Here is an 18,200-nt window from a genome sequence, read left to right as displayed (position 1 = left end):
CCCACATATACACCTTCATCAAGGCCGTGTACTACCAACTCTGCAACACAATTTATCTCCACCCTGCACCCTGACCAATGCATTTTTATCTTTAAACTTACCTTAAATCCCAATGCATTTGTGACCTCATAACAGCTGTAAACTTGAGGTCATCCAAAATCTACCTACTATGTTCTAACTTGCATTCATATCTAGGCTTATTGATCTATAGTGTTCCCACTTCAGCAATAAATCAGTTTCAAAATTCTCACCTTTTTAAATCACTCCATGGCCTCACTAATTTCCTGCTCTCTGTTTGCACCTTGGAACCCCCTCTGTTTTAATCATTCCACTGTTGGTGGCTTGCCTTCAGCTGTCAAGGACCTAAACTAAAGTTGAAAACCAAAAGAACTACAGATGCTGGAGATCAGAAACAAAAACAGAAGTTGCTGGAAAACCTGAGCAAGGTCAGAACTGAAAGAAGGGTTACTGAACCTGAAATGTTAACTTTGCTTTCACTCTGCTTTCTCTCTACAGATGCTGCCAGACGTGCAGAAATTTTCCAGCAATTTCTGTTTTTGTTCCTAAAATTCCCTTTCTAACTGTATATATTTAAATCAATCTAATTTACATGTTGTATTAAGTACGAACTTGGTATATGGTGCTACTTTCAGGAACCAATCAGGCTCATTACATCATTTTCCCCATAACATAAAGTATTTTCCTCCTACATTTATTATGATGCAAACATGGTGACATGAGAAAACCTTCCTCCCTTAAGTTATACAGTTTTAATGCTTACCAAAATCATCTTTCTGGTTTATACAGCGCAGCTAACTGGGCAGAGTACTAAAAACAAAATCATATTTGAATTTTTCACCTTTCAACTTTTTGTGGCCCCCTCAGTGTCCATTTTTTTTGCTTGTTAATTGCTTCTGCGACGGATGGAAGTTATTGGTGGCTCAAAGCCAAGTGGGGAGCTTCCCTGTCATGTTTTGTAATTAGAAACATCCAATTAAACTTTTCCCAAAGGCTGCCCTCATTGGTGTATTGGCATGTAACAGCGAAAGGGGTAAGTGAAGGATCGGTGTTGGGAGTCGGATTTATTACTGCTGACACCGGGGAGGGGGGGGGTTGGGAAGTGGTGACGTCTCCAACCTGCTGACAACACCCAACTTGTAAGGTTCAGCAGTTCGGGGTCTGATTCGACCGGTTTGTTTTTTATCTGGGAAACATGTAAGTTCGTTTCGACGTTGCTTCTGCTTCTTCTTATTTCCTTAAGTCGGCCTTTCGGAACGATCTCCGACACCACACCGCGCTCCGCTGAGAGCAGTCCGGAGCCCCGTTGAGTTTCCAGGCGAGCCGCAGGCTTGTGTTTGGAGGGAAGGCCGCAAACTTGTGTTTTAATTCCCCAGCGTAGAAACCAGGGGTTTTATAGGGTTCAGCCTTTTAATTTCTTAAATGTTAAAATTCCGTACAAATTCTAAACTTTAAACTAGTAACACCTTGAATTAATATTCCAAAGTGCTAAAGTTGAGTTGAGATAAGCTGAACTGTTTTGAAAAAGGAAGTATCTTGTGGCTTTACAATTCATGATGAAATTAATTTAAATTTAGTTTCTGTGGTTGTAATATTTTATTGTTTCATTCATGTATTTTTAAGTGTCTTAGTTTTGATCCTGTTTTATATAATGAAGTTGAGTGGTGCTTTTTTTTTGCATTGTGAATTACTGTTTAATGTTGATCAGTTCAGGCAAGGTACTTCCAGATATTGCTGCATTTAGAAGCTGAAAGAAACATTTTGTCACTTTTTTTGCCTTTAGCATGAAAGGAAGCTGGTTGGGGCATTGTGTGAAATGTTTTTCTATGGTGGGTACTTGGGGTTTTTTTGTTCACTTTTAAGGAACTTGGGATTTGTGGTCTCTAAGTTGGTAAATGAAAGAAGGAACTTTTATGCAGTAAGTGCAGAGGTCTTCCAGGATCCTCTTCTGGACTTTCTCTTTAATGGACTGTTACCTCACTACTACTGCTTATAATAACAAGTAAAATCTGGAATGTTGAAAGTAGAAATTTGAATTTCTTCATCTTACCTGTACTCCGGGGATGTTTGTTGTATTTGTGCTTGATTCAAAGTTGGGCAAGAGTGGACTGTGGCAAAAATGCATTGTGTGATACATGCTGTTCTGTCAGACTTTCGTGAGTTAATAGTTTTCCATTAACGCAAATCAATGCTTTGGTTCCCAATTGTTGCTTTCCAAAGGCAGTAAATTTGTTTTTTCTCTTTTAGATTTGAGTATGTTCCTTTCCTCTTCTATTTAAATAGAATGTGTTAGTAAATTCAACTGTTTAAACATGGTTTAGGGAAATGTTCACGTACCATTCCTGTCTTTTGAAAAATTTGTTGTAAAGTGTGGTTTGTTTACAAGGCCATTGTCGGAAACTCGACTCCTTTACCACTTGGTTGATCTTGTGGCAAATTGTACCAGTTGTTGTGAAGTAACTGGCACCCTATTGGTGCAAATTCTCAATTTGCTCTGAGCGTCACTTTAAAGCATAATTCATGAGAGACCTGTGTGTGGATGCAACTAAACTACGTCAACACTGCTCAGTTCACTATGGCGTCAGCCTGTTTGGGCCAGAATTGTAGACAATTAGCCTTTGAAATAATTATAGTTCAGCTGTGCTTGTTTGATTGGATGTGTGAACTTGTGCCAAACTGCATTAAGTCTTCAATTTTTTGTTGTGGAATGAGTCATGGTGTTTGAACAGGACTAGGATCAGGTGGGGATAGAGCACTGTTATCTTCATTTGATATTACTTTTACTGAAAGATTAAACTATTTAATGGGAAGTAACTTTGGGAACATGTCAACTTATTCCATCTATCTCAAGGAAACCAGAATGTGACTCTTAAAATGTGTAAATAACTTCTCAACAACCATGTTGAGACATCCTGATCTGTTAACAACAGGGTGTTGTTTGCTGTGTAATCAATCTAGTATTCTAGTTTGTTTTATTGCATTGTTGTTTGTACTCTGATCAAGTAAAATAACAGCTTATTTGTACAGTGCCTTTAACACCGTGAAATGTTTCAGTGCTTCAGTGTTGAGACAATTTCACATTAAGTCACGATATTAGCACAAGTGCAAGTTAGTGTTCTAAGTACTTAAAAACTAGTGAGGAGGCAGTTGCAAGGCTTGAGGTGAAGACCATGAAGTAGTGAAGTCATGGAAAGATTTGAAATCAAGGATAAGCATTGGCTGTGCTAACGCTTCCATTTCCAAATGTAGATAGGCAAGGATCGCTGAATGTGTTTTAAGGACAGGATCAATAGACTTTAGGTGTAAGACTGTTGAAATTTGCTGATCTGATCAAATTGTTTTCAACAACTAAATCTTCATGATTTTGTCTCTACTACTTTACATGGTGTTTGTGGATGCAGTTCCCTTCTCAGACATTTCCCATTGGAAAGGACAAAATCCAAACAAGCTTTAACAAAAAAAATTAACCATTGTTTCCAATCTCCAAATGCTGTTGAATGCATTAAACTTGGTTCCTAAGTTAGAGAAGGAAACTATCACTTGTGGAGCAAAACACAAGTGCAAATTGCCCTGGCTTCCGTGTGGATATTTTGAGCATTGACAGCGATGGTGGAGTTTGTGGTGCAAAAATGGCCTGAGCCTACCCTGTCGACCTGTAACTGGACTTGCCTAAATGTCTTAAAGTCCACCTGCTTATGATGCTGTTCTGGCTGAGATCAGACTGACTGCACCCTTATTTATTAGTGTTTTTGTTTTTCTGTGCATTACTTTAACTAGCCTATCTGAATTTCAAGAGGAAAAATCTAATTTGTTTGAAACCCCTCCTTATCTCTCAAATAACACCTAGTGTAATAACTCACCAATATCAGCACTCCCTCAATCCTCTCAATTCTGGAAATTTAAAAAAAAACTGGCGTAATGATGACTCTGTAACCACTGGTGCTTGGCAGAACTCTATCCAGACAGCTCTCCAACAGTCATCGAAATGAGTTTTACTCCAGCAACAGCTTGATTCTATGTAGTTTCTTTAAAACTTCCAGAAGCACTTCACAGATCCTTTAATAAAACAAATTTTTGATATTATACTCATTGTATGATGAGTATGTTGAACTGGGTTGGACAAGGTCAGAAGTCACATGACACCAGGTTTATAACCCAACAGGTTTATTTGAAGTCATAAGCTTTTAAAGCACTCCCCCCTCATTCACCTGACAAAGGGGCAGTGCTTCAAAAGCTTGTGTTTTCAAATAAACTAGTTGGACTGTAACCTGGTGTCATGTGACTCCTCACCAGCTACTGCTTAGATATTGGGGCAGGAAACCAAGATCATTGAGAATTTGGGCATCTTGGAGAGAATTATAAGTGAAATCTGGTGCCTGGACGTAGGCATGAGGAGTGGCAGATGGAGTTGAGGTTAGATAAATGTGAGGTGCTACATTTTGGAAAGACAAATCAGGGCAGCACGTTTACACTGAAGGTTGTGGGGAGTGTTGCTTAATAAAGAGACGCTGGAGTGCAGTTTCGTAGTTCCATCAAAGTACAGCCACCGGTAGAAAGGATATGAAGGAGACATTTGGTGTGCTCGCCTTTATCGGTCAGTGCATTGAGGATTGGAGTTGGGAGATCACTTAGCAGCCATATAGGACATTGATTCGGCTGCTTTTGGAATACTGCCATCGATTTTGGTCTCCTTGCGAGAGGAAGGATGTCGGCGCAACAATGAGGGCCGAAGGGCCTGTTCTGTGCTGTCTTGTTGTATGTTGTATGTATGTTGTAATACTAAAATGTGCAGGAATACACAGTTTGAGGGGTGCATTCTTGGGAGCATTGTAAGGTTGGAAAGACTGATCCCACGGATGGGTTTGCAAAAATAGAATGAGAACATGACTATACCTTTGTTAATCTCAAATGTAGGTTATTGACAACAGGGAGATGGGTGAACAGATATTGCTTGAAGTCAGGATGCCAGACTTTTTTATTGCTTTGAGGCTCTTCCTGTTCAGCAGGCTGCTTTCATAAGGAAGCAAAGCCCTGTAACACTCGCGCTCTGACATGAAAACGATAACAGCTGGAAATACTGTTTGACCTGATGGGTGTGACTAGACTGAGAATGTTGAAGTTTGAGTTGGATTGATCTTTTCAAAGCTGCCTGACCCACTGAATGTGTCCAACATTTTGTTGCCCTTCAGTCTTGCAGTTATGCTGATCTAATTTGAGCTAACAAACACATGATCCTCTTTTGCTTTATCGTAAATTGTGAAGCATTTTTTGTTTTGAAATTCACCCAAGATTCTATAATCCCAAATGGTGTACATGGAATTTGGGAAGAAAGCACCCCTCCCTGCCCTGTCTTGTTACAGGGCCCTTGTAGCAAAACTTTTTTACGTTGCTTTTAACAATGGTTTAAAAATTGGTATTGAGCCAACCAGTCTGTTAAAAATGTGGCTAGTTTTTACATTGTGCCTGCTGTTTCAATAGCAGAGACCTTTTGTCCAGCTCTTCAGCTGTATTCAATAAATAAAACAAATTGCATTTTCTCAATTCTGGAGTGCTCACCTAGTGAAATACTTTGTGTAGCCATTTAGCAAAATATGATGGCCCGTTGCAGATATACCAGGACCTTGCTGTAAATCATGAGTGTCAATCTTATTTCTATTCTTCTATTTGTGGTTAATTTCATCTGACCAGACAGACCTAAGCATAAATTATTTCAGTTTAATATCATAAAGATATCCTGAAGGTGAAACTCTTCAATGCTTGTGAGATGAATGGAACAACTCGCTCAATATTTTTGTCTGTCATTCCTTCTGCAGTTGCTTGTCATCGTGACCAGTACACATATTGACAGTTGCTGTCATTAGATCAAAACCCTGAAATCTAGTGGGACTATTGGCACGCCTTCACAGATACAAATGGAGACAATTCAAGATGACTGAATACTGCCATGGGCAAATGAGGAAAAGCTGTAATTGCTGGTCTTGCCTGTAATACCTTGCACAATGATAAAAATGGGAATTAGTGGCTGTCTTTCTAACTTGTAGTCTTAAATTTGGATATCAAAGCACCTATTGAATTCACTGTGCACATGGATGCCTTACCACTGACACCACTACATAATAAACTGTTGCAGTAGGGCTGTGGTTAATATTCACGTGTTAATGTCGTTCGGCCTGTAGAAAATGCCACACAGTTAGAGATGAGGGACACTGGGTCCTAAACATTGTCACCAAATATAGATGTGGAAATTCATGATCCTTTAGTTATAATTATGTGATTCATTTCCATCTGACTGCATCAATATCTCTCTCATGACCATTCTCCCAGTGACCTCCTTGGTAATTGCTGCTTGCAGTTGTTGACAGTTCAGTTTTTTTATGATAGTGATTTGAATTTTTTTAGTATAGTTTCTACTCTCTTTTAAAAGAAGCCTTGGTGTTTTTTCCCCACTAATAGGATTGGCAAAGCTGACACTTCCTTACTGCCCAGATGAACAGTGCATGCAATTAATTAGTTTTGTTCATGGCAGGAAGTGTTCACAGGGGATATGATGTGTTTTTATATGGTTGATTTTTGAATGTTGTTCAGGACCTCTGACCTTGCACCAATGAAGTTATGTTCCAAACTAGGAGGCGTCTTTGTTTTTTTTTAGTTTGAAGCTAAATGTAAGTGACTTTTGGGCTAAGATCAACTCATTATGAAGCAATTCACTATATAACGTATAGTAGTCTTAGTTCTAAGGATTGCCTGTTACCATGCAGTGAAGACAGACTAAACTGAAGATCAGTGCATTGTTAAATCTTTAGGTGGGGGTAGAGGTCAATAGATAGTTACTGGAGTAGGAAGGTTAAGACACCACTCTATATAACAGTATGGTCTCTGGAGTCATGCAGCAAACAAACAGACCCTTTTTGGTCCAACCTAACCGTGTCAACCAAGTTTTCCAACTCAACTAGTCCTGCTTGCCTTTGTGTCTTGGCCCATATTCCCCTAAAACCCCTCTTGTTCATATACCTGTCCAAATGTGTCTCAAATGTTGCAACTGTACTGGCATCCACCACTTCCTCTAGCAGCCCATTCCATGCATGAGCCATCCTTTGTGAAAAACATACCCTTTGTCTCGCTTTTTAAACCTTTTTCCACCCTCTCTTAAAAAAAAGTCCCCTAGTTTTGAACTCACCCAGGGGGAAAGGTTCTTTTTTTGGTCATTTTTTTTCCTGTATCCTTCATGATTTTGAACTTCTAAGGCCACCCCTCAACCTCTGATATTCCAGTGAAAAGTCCTAGCTTACCCAGCCTCTCCATAACTCAAACCCTGCAGTCCCAGAAACATCCCAGGCAAATCTTTTTCTGCACCTTCTCCAATTTTTAATAATACTACCAGAACTGCGTACAGTACTCCAAAAGTGGCCACGCTGTGTCAACTCTGATACTCGCTGGTCTGACCAATGAAAACCTGCTCGTTGCTACCTTTAACACTGTGTCTCCCTGTGACACAAAATTTAGAATAAATGGGGAATCTCAGAAATCTGCAATAGTCTAACAGGACTAGTCAGAATAAATGCAGGAATGATGTTCCCCATGAGCAGGGAATCCAGAATCGGCAGTGTCCAAGGATATAGAACTGAGATGAGATGGAATTTGTTTGGCTAGAGTGAGCCTGTGGAATTCTCTGCCGCAAGTGGTTGAGGCCAAAACACACACTTTCAAGTTCTTGGGACGAAAAGGATCAAAGGGTATGGGGGAGACAGCTGGAACTCAGTGAGTTGCCTAGAATGAGTGATTTTTTTTATCATTCACCTTCAGTTCTTTCTTTCTTCTGAAGATGCTGTTGCCCTGGTGTGCCAGGGAATTGGATTCAGCAGAGTACCATCAGATCTACATGCATACATGGATCTTCTAATGCTGTTTTAAGGGAGGCTTCATTCTAGATCAGTGCTTTCCAAGCATTTCCCCAAACCCCTCCAACACTGTAGAGGTCTAAATTGTCACAACCCCTGTGAACTGAGGGCTTGTTAGTGGGAGCACAGCTGCTGTAATGTAGACATTACTGCCTCACTTCACCATGCTTAAAATTTAATTTACAGCCCTTGCTGTGGGAAGCTGTGTTCTAGAAACTAGCATAGGTTCTAATGAGCAGTAGGTTTAATTTTCGAGGATCTTTTGGTTAGACTACAATGCTAGTGGAGAATCTGGTGCAAAAGTAGTTGGGGAAAGTTTTTTTTTGAAGGTTTATTGTTCCCATGCTGAATATTTCTAATTGTACTGCAGAGAATTATTTATGCTAAGGCTTTGTATTCCTGTACATGGATTAGAATACCCTCTGACATAAGTTCAGATTGTGTTCTAGCAATTTCCAAGCATGTCCTTGATTTTAGGATGGAATTTTCAATCCTGCGTGCCTAGCTGCCTCTTCAGCAATTCATGTCACAGACAGTTGTACACTTTAAACTGGTTAATGGCACCATTTCTAATGGAACTGGAATGTTCTTTAGTCAATATTTTAATATTCTTGGGTGTGAAGTCCAGCACCACTTCATACTGGGAATTGACCCTTAACTGTTGTACAGACCTTTTGAGGATGGGTTTCACAAGCTTCATGCTATTTTCCTAACTGCCTATCCTTCTTAACAGAGCACATAGTTCAGCTGGGTAGGGCATCACTGTACCCCATCCTGAAAATGCTGATGAAAAGGAGGAGTTAGCAAGAAACATCAGTAGCTATCCCTGTTTTGCCCTGCTGCCTCTTTAAAATAAGCATGCAAAAAAAGACAAATTGCCAACCTCAACAATGCATTGTAAATTGTACATCGTAAGCTGGACTGCTACACTGCTTGCTGTGGAAGACATTGAGTTTATGTCTGACCTTGTGTGAGTATAACATTGTGGTAACTTTGTCAGAGACCTGGAGATGCAGGTACATAGTTCCTCAAAAGTGGTGTCACAGGATGATGAAGGCATTTTGGCATGCTAGATTTAATTGGTGAGAGCATTGAGTACAGGATATGGCATGTCATATTATACCTATACATGACGTTGGTAAGGCTAGATTTGGAGTACTGCATACAGTTCTGGTTGCCCTGCTACTTGAGAGGATAGCATTAAATTGAAAAGGGTGCAAAATAAAATTTACACAAATCTTACCAAGACTAAAGAGTTTGAGTTAGGAGATCTGGATAGGCTGGGACATTTCCCTGGAGCACAGGATGTTGTGGGCTGACCTTTTCAAAGAAGTTTATAAAACCATGAGGGATATAGATAGGATGAATGGCCAAGTTCTTGTCCCCAGAGTTAGAGGGCACTGGTTTACGGTGAGAGGGAAAGATTTTAGAAGGCACTTGAGGGGCACATTTTTTTTATAGTGCATGTATGGTATGAGCTGCTGGTGGAAGTAGTGGCATTGGGTGCAATTAGAATATTGAAGACAGTTGTTGTTCAGGGACATAGGATGGTTTACAGGGATATAGTCCAACTGCAGGAAAAGGGAGTATTTAGTTTGGGAAACCTGGTCAGAATGGGCGACTTGGGGCCAAAGGACCTGTTTCAGTGCTGTATGACTGTTTGTTTGTTTTTTTTTTTCTCTCTCTTTCCTCCTCTTCTTCTTCCCCCCCCCCCCCCCCCCCCCCCCCCAACACCTGCATAAAAGTTCACAGTTGCATAAAATACCACAAAGTACAGGTGTATTCTTTTATTAGATTTTTGGCCCACAAGGAACGTGTCTACAACAAGAGGTCACATTCCTTAGGATAAAGGGTAGTAGATTTAAAACAGGAGAGAAATTACTTCCCTCAAAGGGTCATGAATCTGGAATTCACTACCCCACAGTGTGGTGGATGCTGAACTATTGTCTATCTACTCCTTGAGATTTCACAGACTGAATTTTAATCAGTAATAGGTGGAAAGATTATGGGGAGTGGTCAGAAAGTGGAGTTGAGGCTGAGATGAGATCAGAAATGATTGTTTGGTGGTGGAGCAAGCTTGAGCGGCCAATTTGCCCAGTTCTTATGTTTTTCCTGCATAGCTGACCCATTCTTTTGTAGAGGAGGTTGTGGCATAGTGGGAATGTCCCTGGACTTTAAATCAGAACTCTTGATTATACGTCCTGGAGACAGGTTTTTAACCTCAACATGGTACAACTGAAGTTTTTGATCTGGTTTACTGATACCTTTTTGAGAAGGAAATCTCTCGTTTTCATGTCTGACTGAAATGTGACTCCAGATCCTCAGCAGTATGGTTGGCTCGTGACTGCCCTCTGAAATGGTTTGGGCAGCCACTTGGTTCAAGGGCATTTGGGGGTGGCCAATAAACATTGCCCCAGGCAGCAATTCCCACCTTCCATGAAGGACTTGACAGCCATTTGATTTGAGTTGCCTTGTTCCAAGTTGAAACTAAGGGGTTTTTTCTGGTGAAATTCCACAAGAATAATCTGCTTCATTCCATTGCAGGTCAGCTCCAGGCTCCTCAAGTAACCCACCAGCTGGACCAACTCCCTATGGCAGCAACAGGAAGCTGCAGCAGACCCAGGCCCAAGTGGATGAGGTAAGAGTACTTTTTGAGTTTCATTCAATGTATTTTATAATTGCAGATGGCACATGTGCCACACATTCTCACTATGTAGTCTTGTCAATAAACAGTGATCACAGTTTTTTTTAAAAAGACTCTATTCAAGGCAGGCAATATGTGTTGACAGAGAAACAGGTAGTTTTAAGTTACTGATGTTTTGGTTCAGACAAAAAATTTGCGTGGAGGACATTTCTAAAGCATTCCCCTGCCTTTCTTGGCATATGCAGGTGTTGCATGCAGTTGCTTCAGGAACCTGATGTCAGACATGAGAATAATGTATCCCTTCCAGCTAAACTGACTTTCAGTGATTTATTGCCTTGTTTTTGAAAAGTTTGGCATGAGTGAGGATGCAGTTGTCGGCCAGCTTTCTTTCCACCAGACTTGGACTATTTTGCAAAGCTACTGGTGGTATTTGAACAGCTTGTTTTTAATTGCTGTGCCATTGGCTACCATGCTTTCAGCTGCCTCAGAACAAAGCTCAAATGCCTCTTAAATATCTCCACAGCAACCTGTTCATGTTGCACCTTTTTAAAATTAGTCTGCTGCTCCCAGTGCTTTAAACCTGCCTTTGTCTTTCATGCATTTGATAATCTGTCATAATTGATTTGTGATCAGAGATAATGGGGACTGCAGATGCTGGAGAATCCAAGATAACAGTGTGAAGCTGGATGAACACAGGCCAAGCAGCATCTCAGAAGCACAAAAGCTGACATTTTGGGCCTAGGCCCTTCAGAGAGAGGGGTTAGGGTTAGGTTTCTCTCTGATGAAAGGTCTAGGCCCAAAACGTCAGCTTTTGTGCTCCTGAGATGCTGCTTGGCCTGCTGCGTTCATCCAGCTTCACAGTGTTATCTTATAATTGATTTGTGGCTTGGTTTTAATTTTTAGATGTCACTTGTGTATCTTTTTTTGCCTCCAAGTTACCAGATACAACTTCTATATTGAGTGCTCATAAATGAGACGTTATTGAACCATAGAAATTTTGATTAGCGGGCACTGGCACTTACCTCCATTTCATTTGTGGTTTCTTGTTCCTCCCATGATAGCTTTGTTCAGCTGAAGGGAGCAAGTGCAATTGTTCATTGGGACAAATGTGCATCACAGCTCAGCTGTTTTGACATGTTACAATAGGTAACCCAGGTTGGCATCTAGCACAACGGGGGCGGGGGGGGGAATACTGAGTTTATGAATTCATTGATACAATACAAAGGTGCCTTTTTAGTCCATATTCTCTTTGAAAAGAGAATGGTAATCAATTAGGCCCACGCTCCTCTTTTGCCATAGTCTTTCAAGTATGTGTCCAATTTCCATTTTGAAAGTCACTGAATCTGCTCTCCACTCTTTCTAACAATACATTTCAGATGTCACTCGCAGTGTCAATTTTTCCCTTCTGGCATTTTGCCAATGATCTTAAATCTTTGACCCTTTATTGATCCTTCAGCCACTGGATGTAGATTTCCCTTGCGTGCTTCTTTCAAAACTCTTTACCATTTCAGATATCCCATTTTCCTTTACTTCCCTGTATGGAGGAAACCATTGCAACTGCTCTTGTTTTGCTTTGTAACTGACTGTGCTTCCTGATAAACCTCTGTACCCCCTCCAGGATCTGACATTATTCCTGAAGTGTTTTCACTAGAAGTGAATACAGTACTCTAGCTGAGCCAAACTAGTGATTTGTGAATTGATTTAATAAAAGGCAATCTTAATTCAGAAAGTCCATGGCGCCTCCTATTCAATATGCTGAGTTGGAATTGGCCCTGTGATGCTGCAATACTGTTGCCTGCTGTAGATGGTCTCCATACAACAGCCAAGGTTTGCACTTCCCAAGCAAAAATTAAGTTCTGATTTGAAAATAGATCTGGAAGTGACAATATTATTGGGTGTGGAGACAGATGTAGATTTAAAATTGAGTGAAACTCACTTGTGCAATGTTCATACTTGTTTTGCCTCTGATTCTATAACAAGTAGCACCAAATGATGTACATAGAGTACCAAACTATTTCTCCAGCAGATACTCACCGAAACACCACCACCTTGCTTCAGCCCATCTACCAACGAAACCCTACTATTTTTGTTTGCTCCATTGTTCTGATTAATCTTGCTCTGCTTCCTGCCAGAATCATGTGCTCTTGCTCATCTGGTATTTGGTCACTCTTCCAAATCATCATTTTTTCAGGATCTCTTTATTTTTTATTTACCATAAAGACTGCAGTGCTGGTGCCTTACTACATTAGGCATATGATGAGACATCATCTTGCATGCTCCCACATACCAATGGAAGACTATCCAATTAAGTAAGAGTAGTACATGTTCTCTGCAACATGCTTCCAAAGGCTGTATTTTGGGTCAGTGCCACTCCATGGGGTGGAGCATGCCACACACATGTACAAAGTACTTCACAAGCCACAGAAATATGCTGAAAATGTAGGTTGCTGCAAGGACCCATCTAGAATATTTGCAGTGAATTAGCGGTGTTTGGGTTGAAATTTGGCTTGCACTGGGAATATTTTGTTTTAAAACTTTATTACATCTCACTACTTTTTGAGTAAAATATTGTAAACATCAAACCTTGCTAAACCTTTTTGTCACTAAATGTGACACTGACTGAGGCTACTCAGTATTGCATTTAGTTGGATATTATTTTACAATGGCAGACATTGTGAATTTTTTGTACTTAAATCAAATGATTGAAAGTTGTTTTAGTTTTGTGACCAATGCTGCTGATAATGATTATAGACCTCAACAGTAGGGAATATAGTGATTAACTTCTGTTTTTCCTTGGCTGTCTGACTGTAGATGAGTATAGATGAAGTTCTGTCTAGAACAATGCTATTCCTAACACCATCTATATGCAATCTACATCATGGAGACCATTTCCAAGCATGTAGCAACTGTAGGTGATGCTAACTTCATTAATCAACACCTTTGTTTTACCTCTCAGCACTTCGTTCTATGTGTGTCTAAAGTTTGCAGGATCTTCATAAGAGACGAAGTGCTGGGTCCTCAACCCTTGGGTCACTGATCATAATAAGCAGCAGCGGGACCTTTCTTCATTCCCGTGTACTTTGTCACCCTTAGGTCGTGGATATCATGAGAGTGAATGTGGACAGAGTCCTTGAACGAGATCAGAAACTTACAGAGTTGGATGACCGAGCTGATGCGCTTCAAGCTGGTGCATCTCAGTTTGAGACCAGTGCTGCAAAACTAAAACGCAAATATTGGTGGAAGAACTGCAAGGTAAGGTTATGGTTCTTCTTCTGTTTGCACCTAGCTTGAGCCTTATTCATTCAATTTTACAGCCTTGCCAACATGGCAATAAAATGTCTAATTTTCAACTGACTTGCTTGCCACAAGGCATTTAGATTAGAATAACACTAGTTCCTTTCTGGGGAATGCTGAATGCTGCATTGGAAGGACAGGACTTCTCAACAGTGAAACCAGTTCGGCCCAAGGTTTTTCGGTTTTGCACTGACCTTGATCCTGTGAGAACAATCGAAGCAACAGTCTTATGTGCCTTGCCTACAGCCATCCCACTACTAGGATCAAATCAACTAGTTAGCTTTGTGGTATAGTACTGTTGTGGGAGAAGGGTGGGAACATGGCAGTCACTCCATGTACTTTAGATGCTGGATAAAATGCAAGGCTATTGGTATTCATGGATGCTAGAAGAAAGTAGGTAACCTATGCACTAGAACTTTTGTGAACTTTTAAAATGGCTGAGAAATAATAAGAACCAACAACACTGGAGTCAGATAAGACAGTATGGAGCTGGAGGAACAGGAAGGTTAATGTTTTGAGTCAGGACTTTTCTTTGGAAATGATGGCTGCCTGTTTCTTTAGCAGTAGTGCATTCAATATATTAAGTGCCTCTTGTTTCTTCCTCTTAGATGTGGGCAATATTAATAGCTGTGGTCCTGATCATCATTATTATCATAGTTGGTGAGTATCCAAACCTGTCCCAATTTCTCTCCAGTTGGTGTCTTTGTTTTAAAATGGTCTTAATCTTTTCTGTTTGTAATTCCTATTCCTGAGTTTGTTTGGTTAACCCGTTTTAGAAAGGAGCATTGTCATTTGCTCCAACTCATATTCGAGAATCTGAATTTAAATGTTAAAAGATTTACTTTTTTTAAAGTGGTCATAAATTGGTTAGACTGCTGTAGCACAACCAGTATAAGCTTTTCAGTGCAGTAAACTTGCAATCCTTACCCAATCTGGGAATCCAATTCTACCTAAGTTAACTCGAGCAAGCTACACAATTGTGTAGTTTAGAGAACTTGATGTCAAATCTGGTAACTAGGAATGTATTATTTACGGGCTGAGGGTGTTGCTGGCTCACCAGCATTTATTGCCTAGCCCTAATTGCCCAGAGGGCAGCTGAGAGTCAACCACACTGCCGTGGGTGTGGAGTCACATGTAAGCCAGACCAGGTAAGGATGGTAGTTTCCTCCCCTGAAGAGTATTGGAGAACCAGGTGGGTTTTTCCAAAAATCAACAATGGATTCATGGTCATCATTAGATTCTCCAATTCCAGACATTTTATTGAATTCAAATTCCACCATCTGCCAGGATGGGATCCGAACCTAGATCCCAGGTCAGAAGGGAAAACAAATACCAGCCTTGCCATTAGCTCCCATGTCTCAAGGATTGCTTTCTTTTAAAAACACATTTAAGGCTGAGATCAGATGTTAATTAAGTTTAAATTCATCCCTCATAGTGTGAGCTTGTTTTTGCAGGTACGCCATCTGAGCAGTCAGTAACCCTGAAACTTGTCGTCACTTGAGTAATGTGTACTGACCAGTTTCCTGCTGCCTTGCATGCAAGAGATGCAGCACAACAGACCTGTAATCATATGAAGTAATTCAGTAATGAGGTTGTTTTCTATTCTCAACTCTGCTTTTTTTTCCCCCCTTGTATAGTTTGGCAGACCACATAAGACCAGCATCTTGCCTGTTGGAAATTGGAGGCAGAGGAGGATTTCTGGTTTCAACCCACCTTATCGACTATGTTTTTAAGGGTTCACTTGTCTATTGGTTTAAACATTAAGTGTTGGGGGAGAGATTTTGATTTATAATCAGGAGTTCAGGTAAAATTTCAAAAAAAATTGGGGCAAGTTAAAACTGAGATTAATGTTGATTACCCACTGTAATTGTGATGGACAGACAAGGCAACATGACATTTGACAACTTCAGAATGATGGATGTTGCTGTTGCCGTCTTAGTCTTGGGTGGGACCAATCCTTCTGCAGGAGAGTTGAAGTCCTAATAGTATAAATTCTTAATTGTCTTTGTCCCTTCATTAAAGGAGACAGCTAAACACCTGAACTCCTGGTCATGATCGTTCTTTTTCAAGATGTCTGTTGTCTGTAATTGTCAAAATAAGCTGATGGGACTTGCATTCTCCCCCATTTTCCCAAGCTATCACTTTTTTTTTTAAAACACACATTGTAAATTCTTGACAAATTAAAACCCATGGGTTTTAAATGAAGCAACAGTGCAAATTAAAATGTTGGCAGGCTGCAGTTGCTAGTCTTTGACATTAGGACTGGGCAAAGATAGAGTAATGATCATGAATGTTATGCATGTAGAAATGTGGGCTACCTGCATGTCAAACCTTTAAGGAAACGAGGGGCAAAAAGGTGAGACAGCTAGTCAACAACTGTATTGTCCCCTTGTATCTGGCTTTTCACAGAACCAAAGTCAGAGGGTAGCGGGTTTCCTTTTGCTAGTAGAATCAAAACAACAGGAGAACAGTTCCTGAACCTGAAGCTTCTAATTCTTCTCTGCTTTCAGTTCAATTTCTGTTGCTTTTATCAAGCTGTTAGTGAAAGTTTCTCCTGCTTTGAGGTCAGATGATATAGTTTTAAAGCATCTTTTTGCAAGAATTTTATTGTGTTTCTGCCTCCCCTCATTATTTCAAGATGAACTTTGAATTGAAGGAAACTGTAACCTTGACCATCCATCCTATATCATCTTCAGCACCAGTCGTCACTGTTGGGTCTGGAAAAAGCCTTGAATGTGTCCTGTCCTCTGAGCTGAAAGTGATAATGAGGGTACTGACAGTGACCTCTTGGAATGAACTGTAGTAGAATGTTGCACTTTCAGATTTGCTCATTAACAGAATTTTTTTGTCAATATTGTCCTCAGTGTGCTGGTTCCCTCTATCCCGTTTTGCAAACACTCAAAGGAAAGCCAAAAACAAAGCTTGCTTGTGCCTTATCTGCTCAATGTCCCAGATGAGATGAAAGTTCAAGTTACAAATTTCAAATTTACATGGGTATTTAGATTCTAATCTGATATGTGCCTTGCTTGCTGGCATTGGGCTTTTATGCACAACTCGTGGATCGTGACAAGTAGTGAGATGTTTCCTTTTGAATTATTTTAGAAAAGAAACTCCAAGCGAAAGGGGGATTCTTATACTAACAAATCATATATTACTGCTGGTTGAAGGCTTATGTAGTCACTTTTGTTTCACCAAAAAATTGGTTGTAAGCCTTTTATTGTAGCAACAGCAATTGACCTGGGTTCATGAACACAATAACTTTTTTTGCACAAGAAGTTTGTACACTCCTAAATGGGATTTAAGTGTCAGTACGGACACAGCATCTCAATGGTTGGACTCGTACTGTTGACTAGTCTGTCTCCCACTCGTGCTTCCACTCATCAGTAATGCTGCCTGTTTGCACTTGGTATTCACTTTTGCTGGTGATTTGGTTTCAGAAATCTTGAACATTGTCTAGCACTGTTTAGTTTTTATTGCACTGTTGGCAAAGTGAGCAATACATTGGTGATGGCTATTTTGTAGAGACCCCCAACAACTACTATGTTATTGAAGTGTTACTCAGATGCTTCTTTGCTGTTCCTTCGGAATAAGGGTTGGGGGAATCCAAGCTGAGCACTTCAGGTAATCTGATTTGCAGCATTAATTGGCTGGATCTGATCAGTCAGATGATTTTTACAAAATGGTTTGAGATCATTGCCTGATGGGTGGTGAATGTCTAGTCAAGCTCATTGGCACTTTGTGAAGACTGAAGTCTGAATTAACCATCACTGCTGTATTGTTAGTATAATAGATCACCAAGAATCTTTTTCTAAACAGTATTTTCAGTGAAGCTCCTATTTAAACATCAGTTGACATGATTTTGTAAACTTGAGGTGCCTTAATGCCTTCAGCCAGCAAGTTTAACTTTGGTTTGTGATTCTTTGTCAGGACTTGCTGTTCAGCCTTTAGTGCTGTAACTACTGCCACTCAGGCTTTAGAAGTGCCCAGCAATTACTGAAACCCAAACAAGTGCCTCTTGAGCTATTTGTACCCCGCTTCACCTTTTTGTATAAAAGTGTAACTGTTCAAGCTAGCATTTACAGCTAAGCTTGTTCAATTGTATTTTATTGTAAGGAAGACTTAATAAAAGACACATTGCAATCCAAAGACCTGTAGCTTCTTTAACACAAGCACAAATGTAGTACTGTTCATTTCACCTCTCTCCAAACCCCAATACCCATCAAACATCTTGCATGAAACTCGTACTCATTATGAATGCTTGAAGGAGAATTAGGTGCCTATGGTGTTTAGTATCAAGGCCTGAAATTGCATAAAGAAACTGGGATAGTACACGGGTCAGAGCATTG

At 40.2% G+C, this 18,200-nt stretch overlaps 1 protein-coding gene across 1 annotated transcript; it reads left to right on the top strand.

Moving 5' to 3' along the window:
- Nucleotides 1-1,106: 1,106 nt before the first annotated feature.
- On the top strand, nucleotides 1,107-18,000 carry LOC125466699 (vesicle-associated membrane protein 3-like). The gene is made up of 5 exons (XM_048561587.2): nucleotides 1,107-1,215; nucleotides 10,461-10,554; nucleotides 13,654-13,812; nucleotides 14,463-14,514; nucleotides 15,492-18,000. Coding segments are annotated over exons 1-5 (324 nt in total). The 5' UTR covers nucleotides 1,107-1,213; the 3' UTR covers nucleotides 15,509-18,000.
- Nucleotides 18,001-18,200: the final 200 nt, after the last annotated feature.

This window comes from Stegostoma tigrinum, chromosome 28, assembly GCF_030684315.1.
Source record: "Stegostoma tigrinum isolate sSteTig4 chromosome 28, sSteTig4.hap1, whole genome shotgun sequence".
NCBI lineage: Eukaryota > Metazoa > Chordata > Chondrichthyes > Orectolobiformes > Stegostomatidae > Stegostoma > Stegostoma tigrinum.
This window is presented reverse-complemented; position numbering and strand designations above follow the sequence as displayed.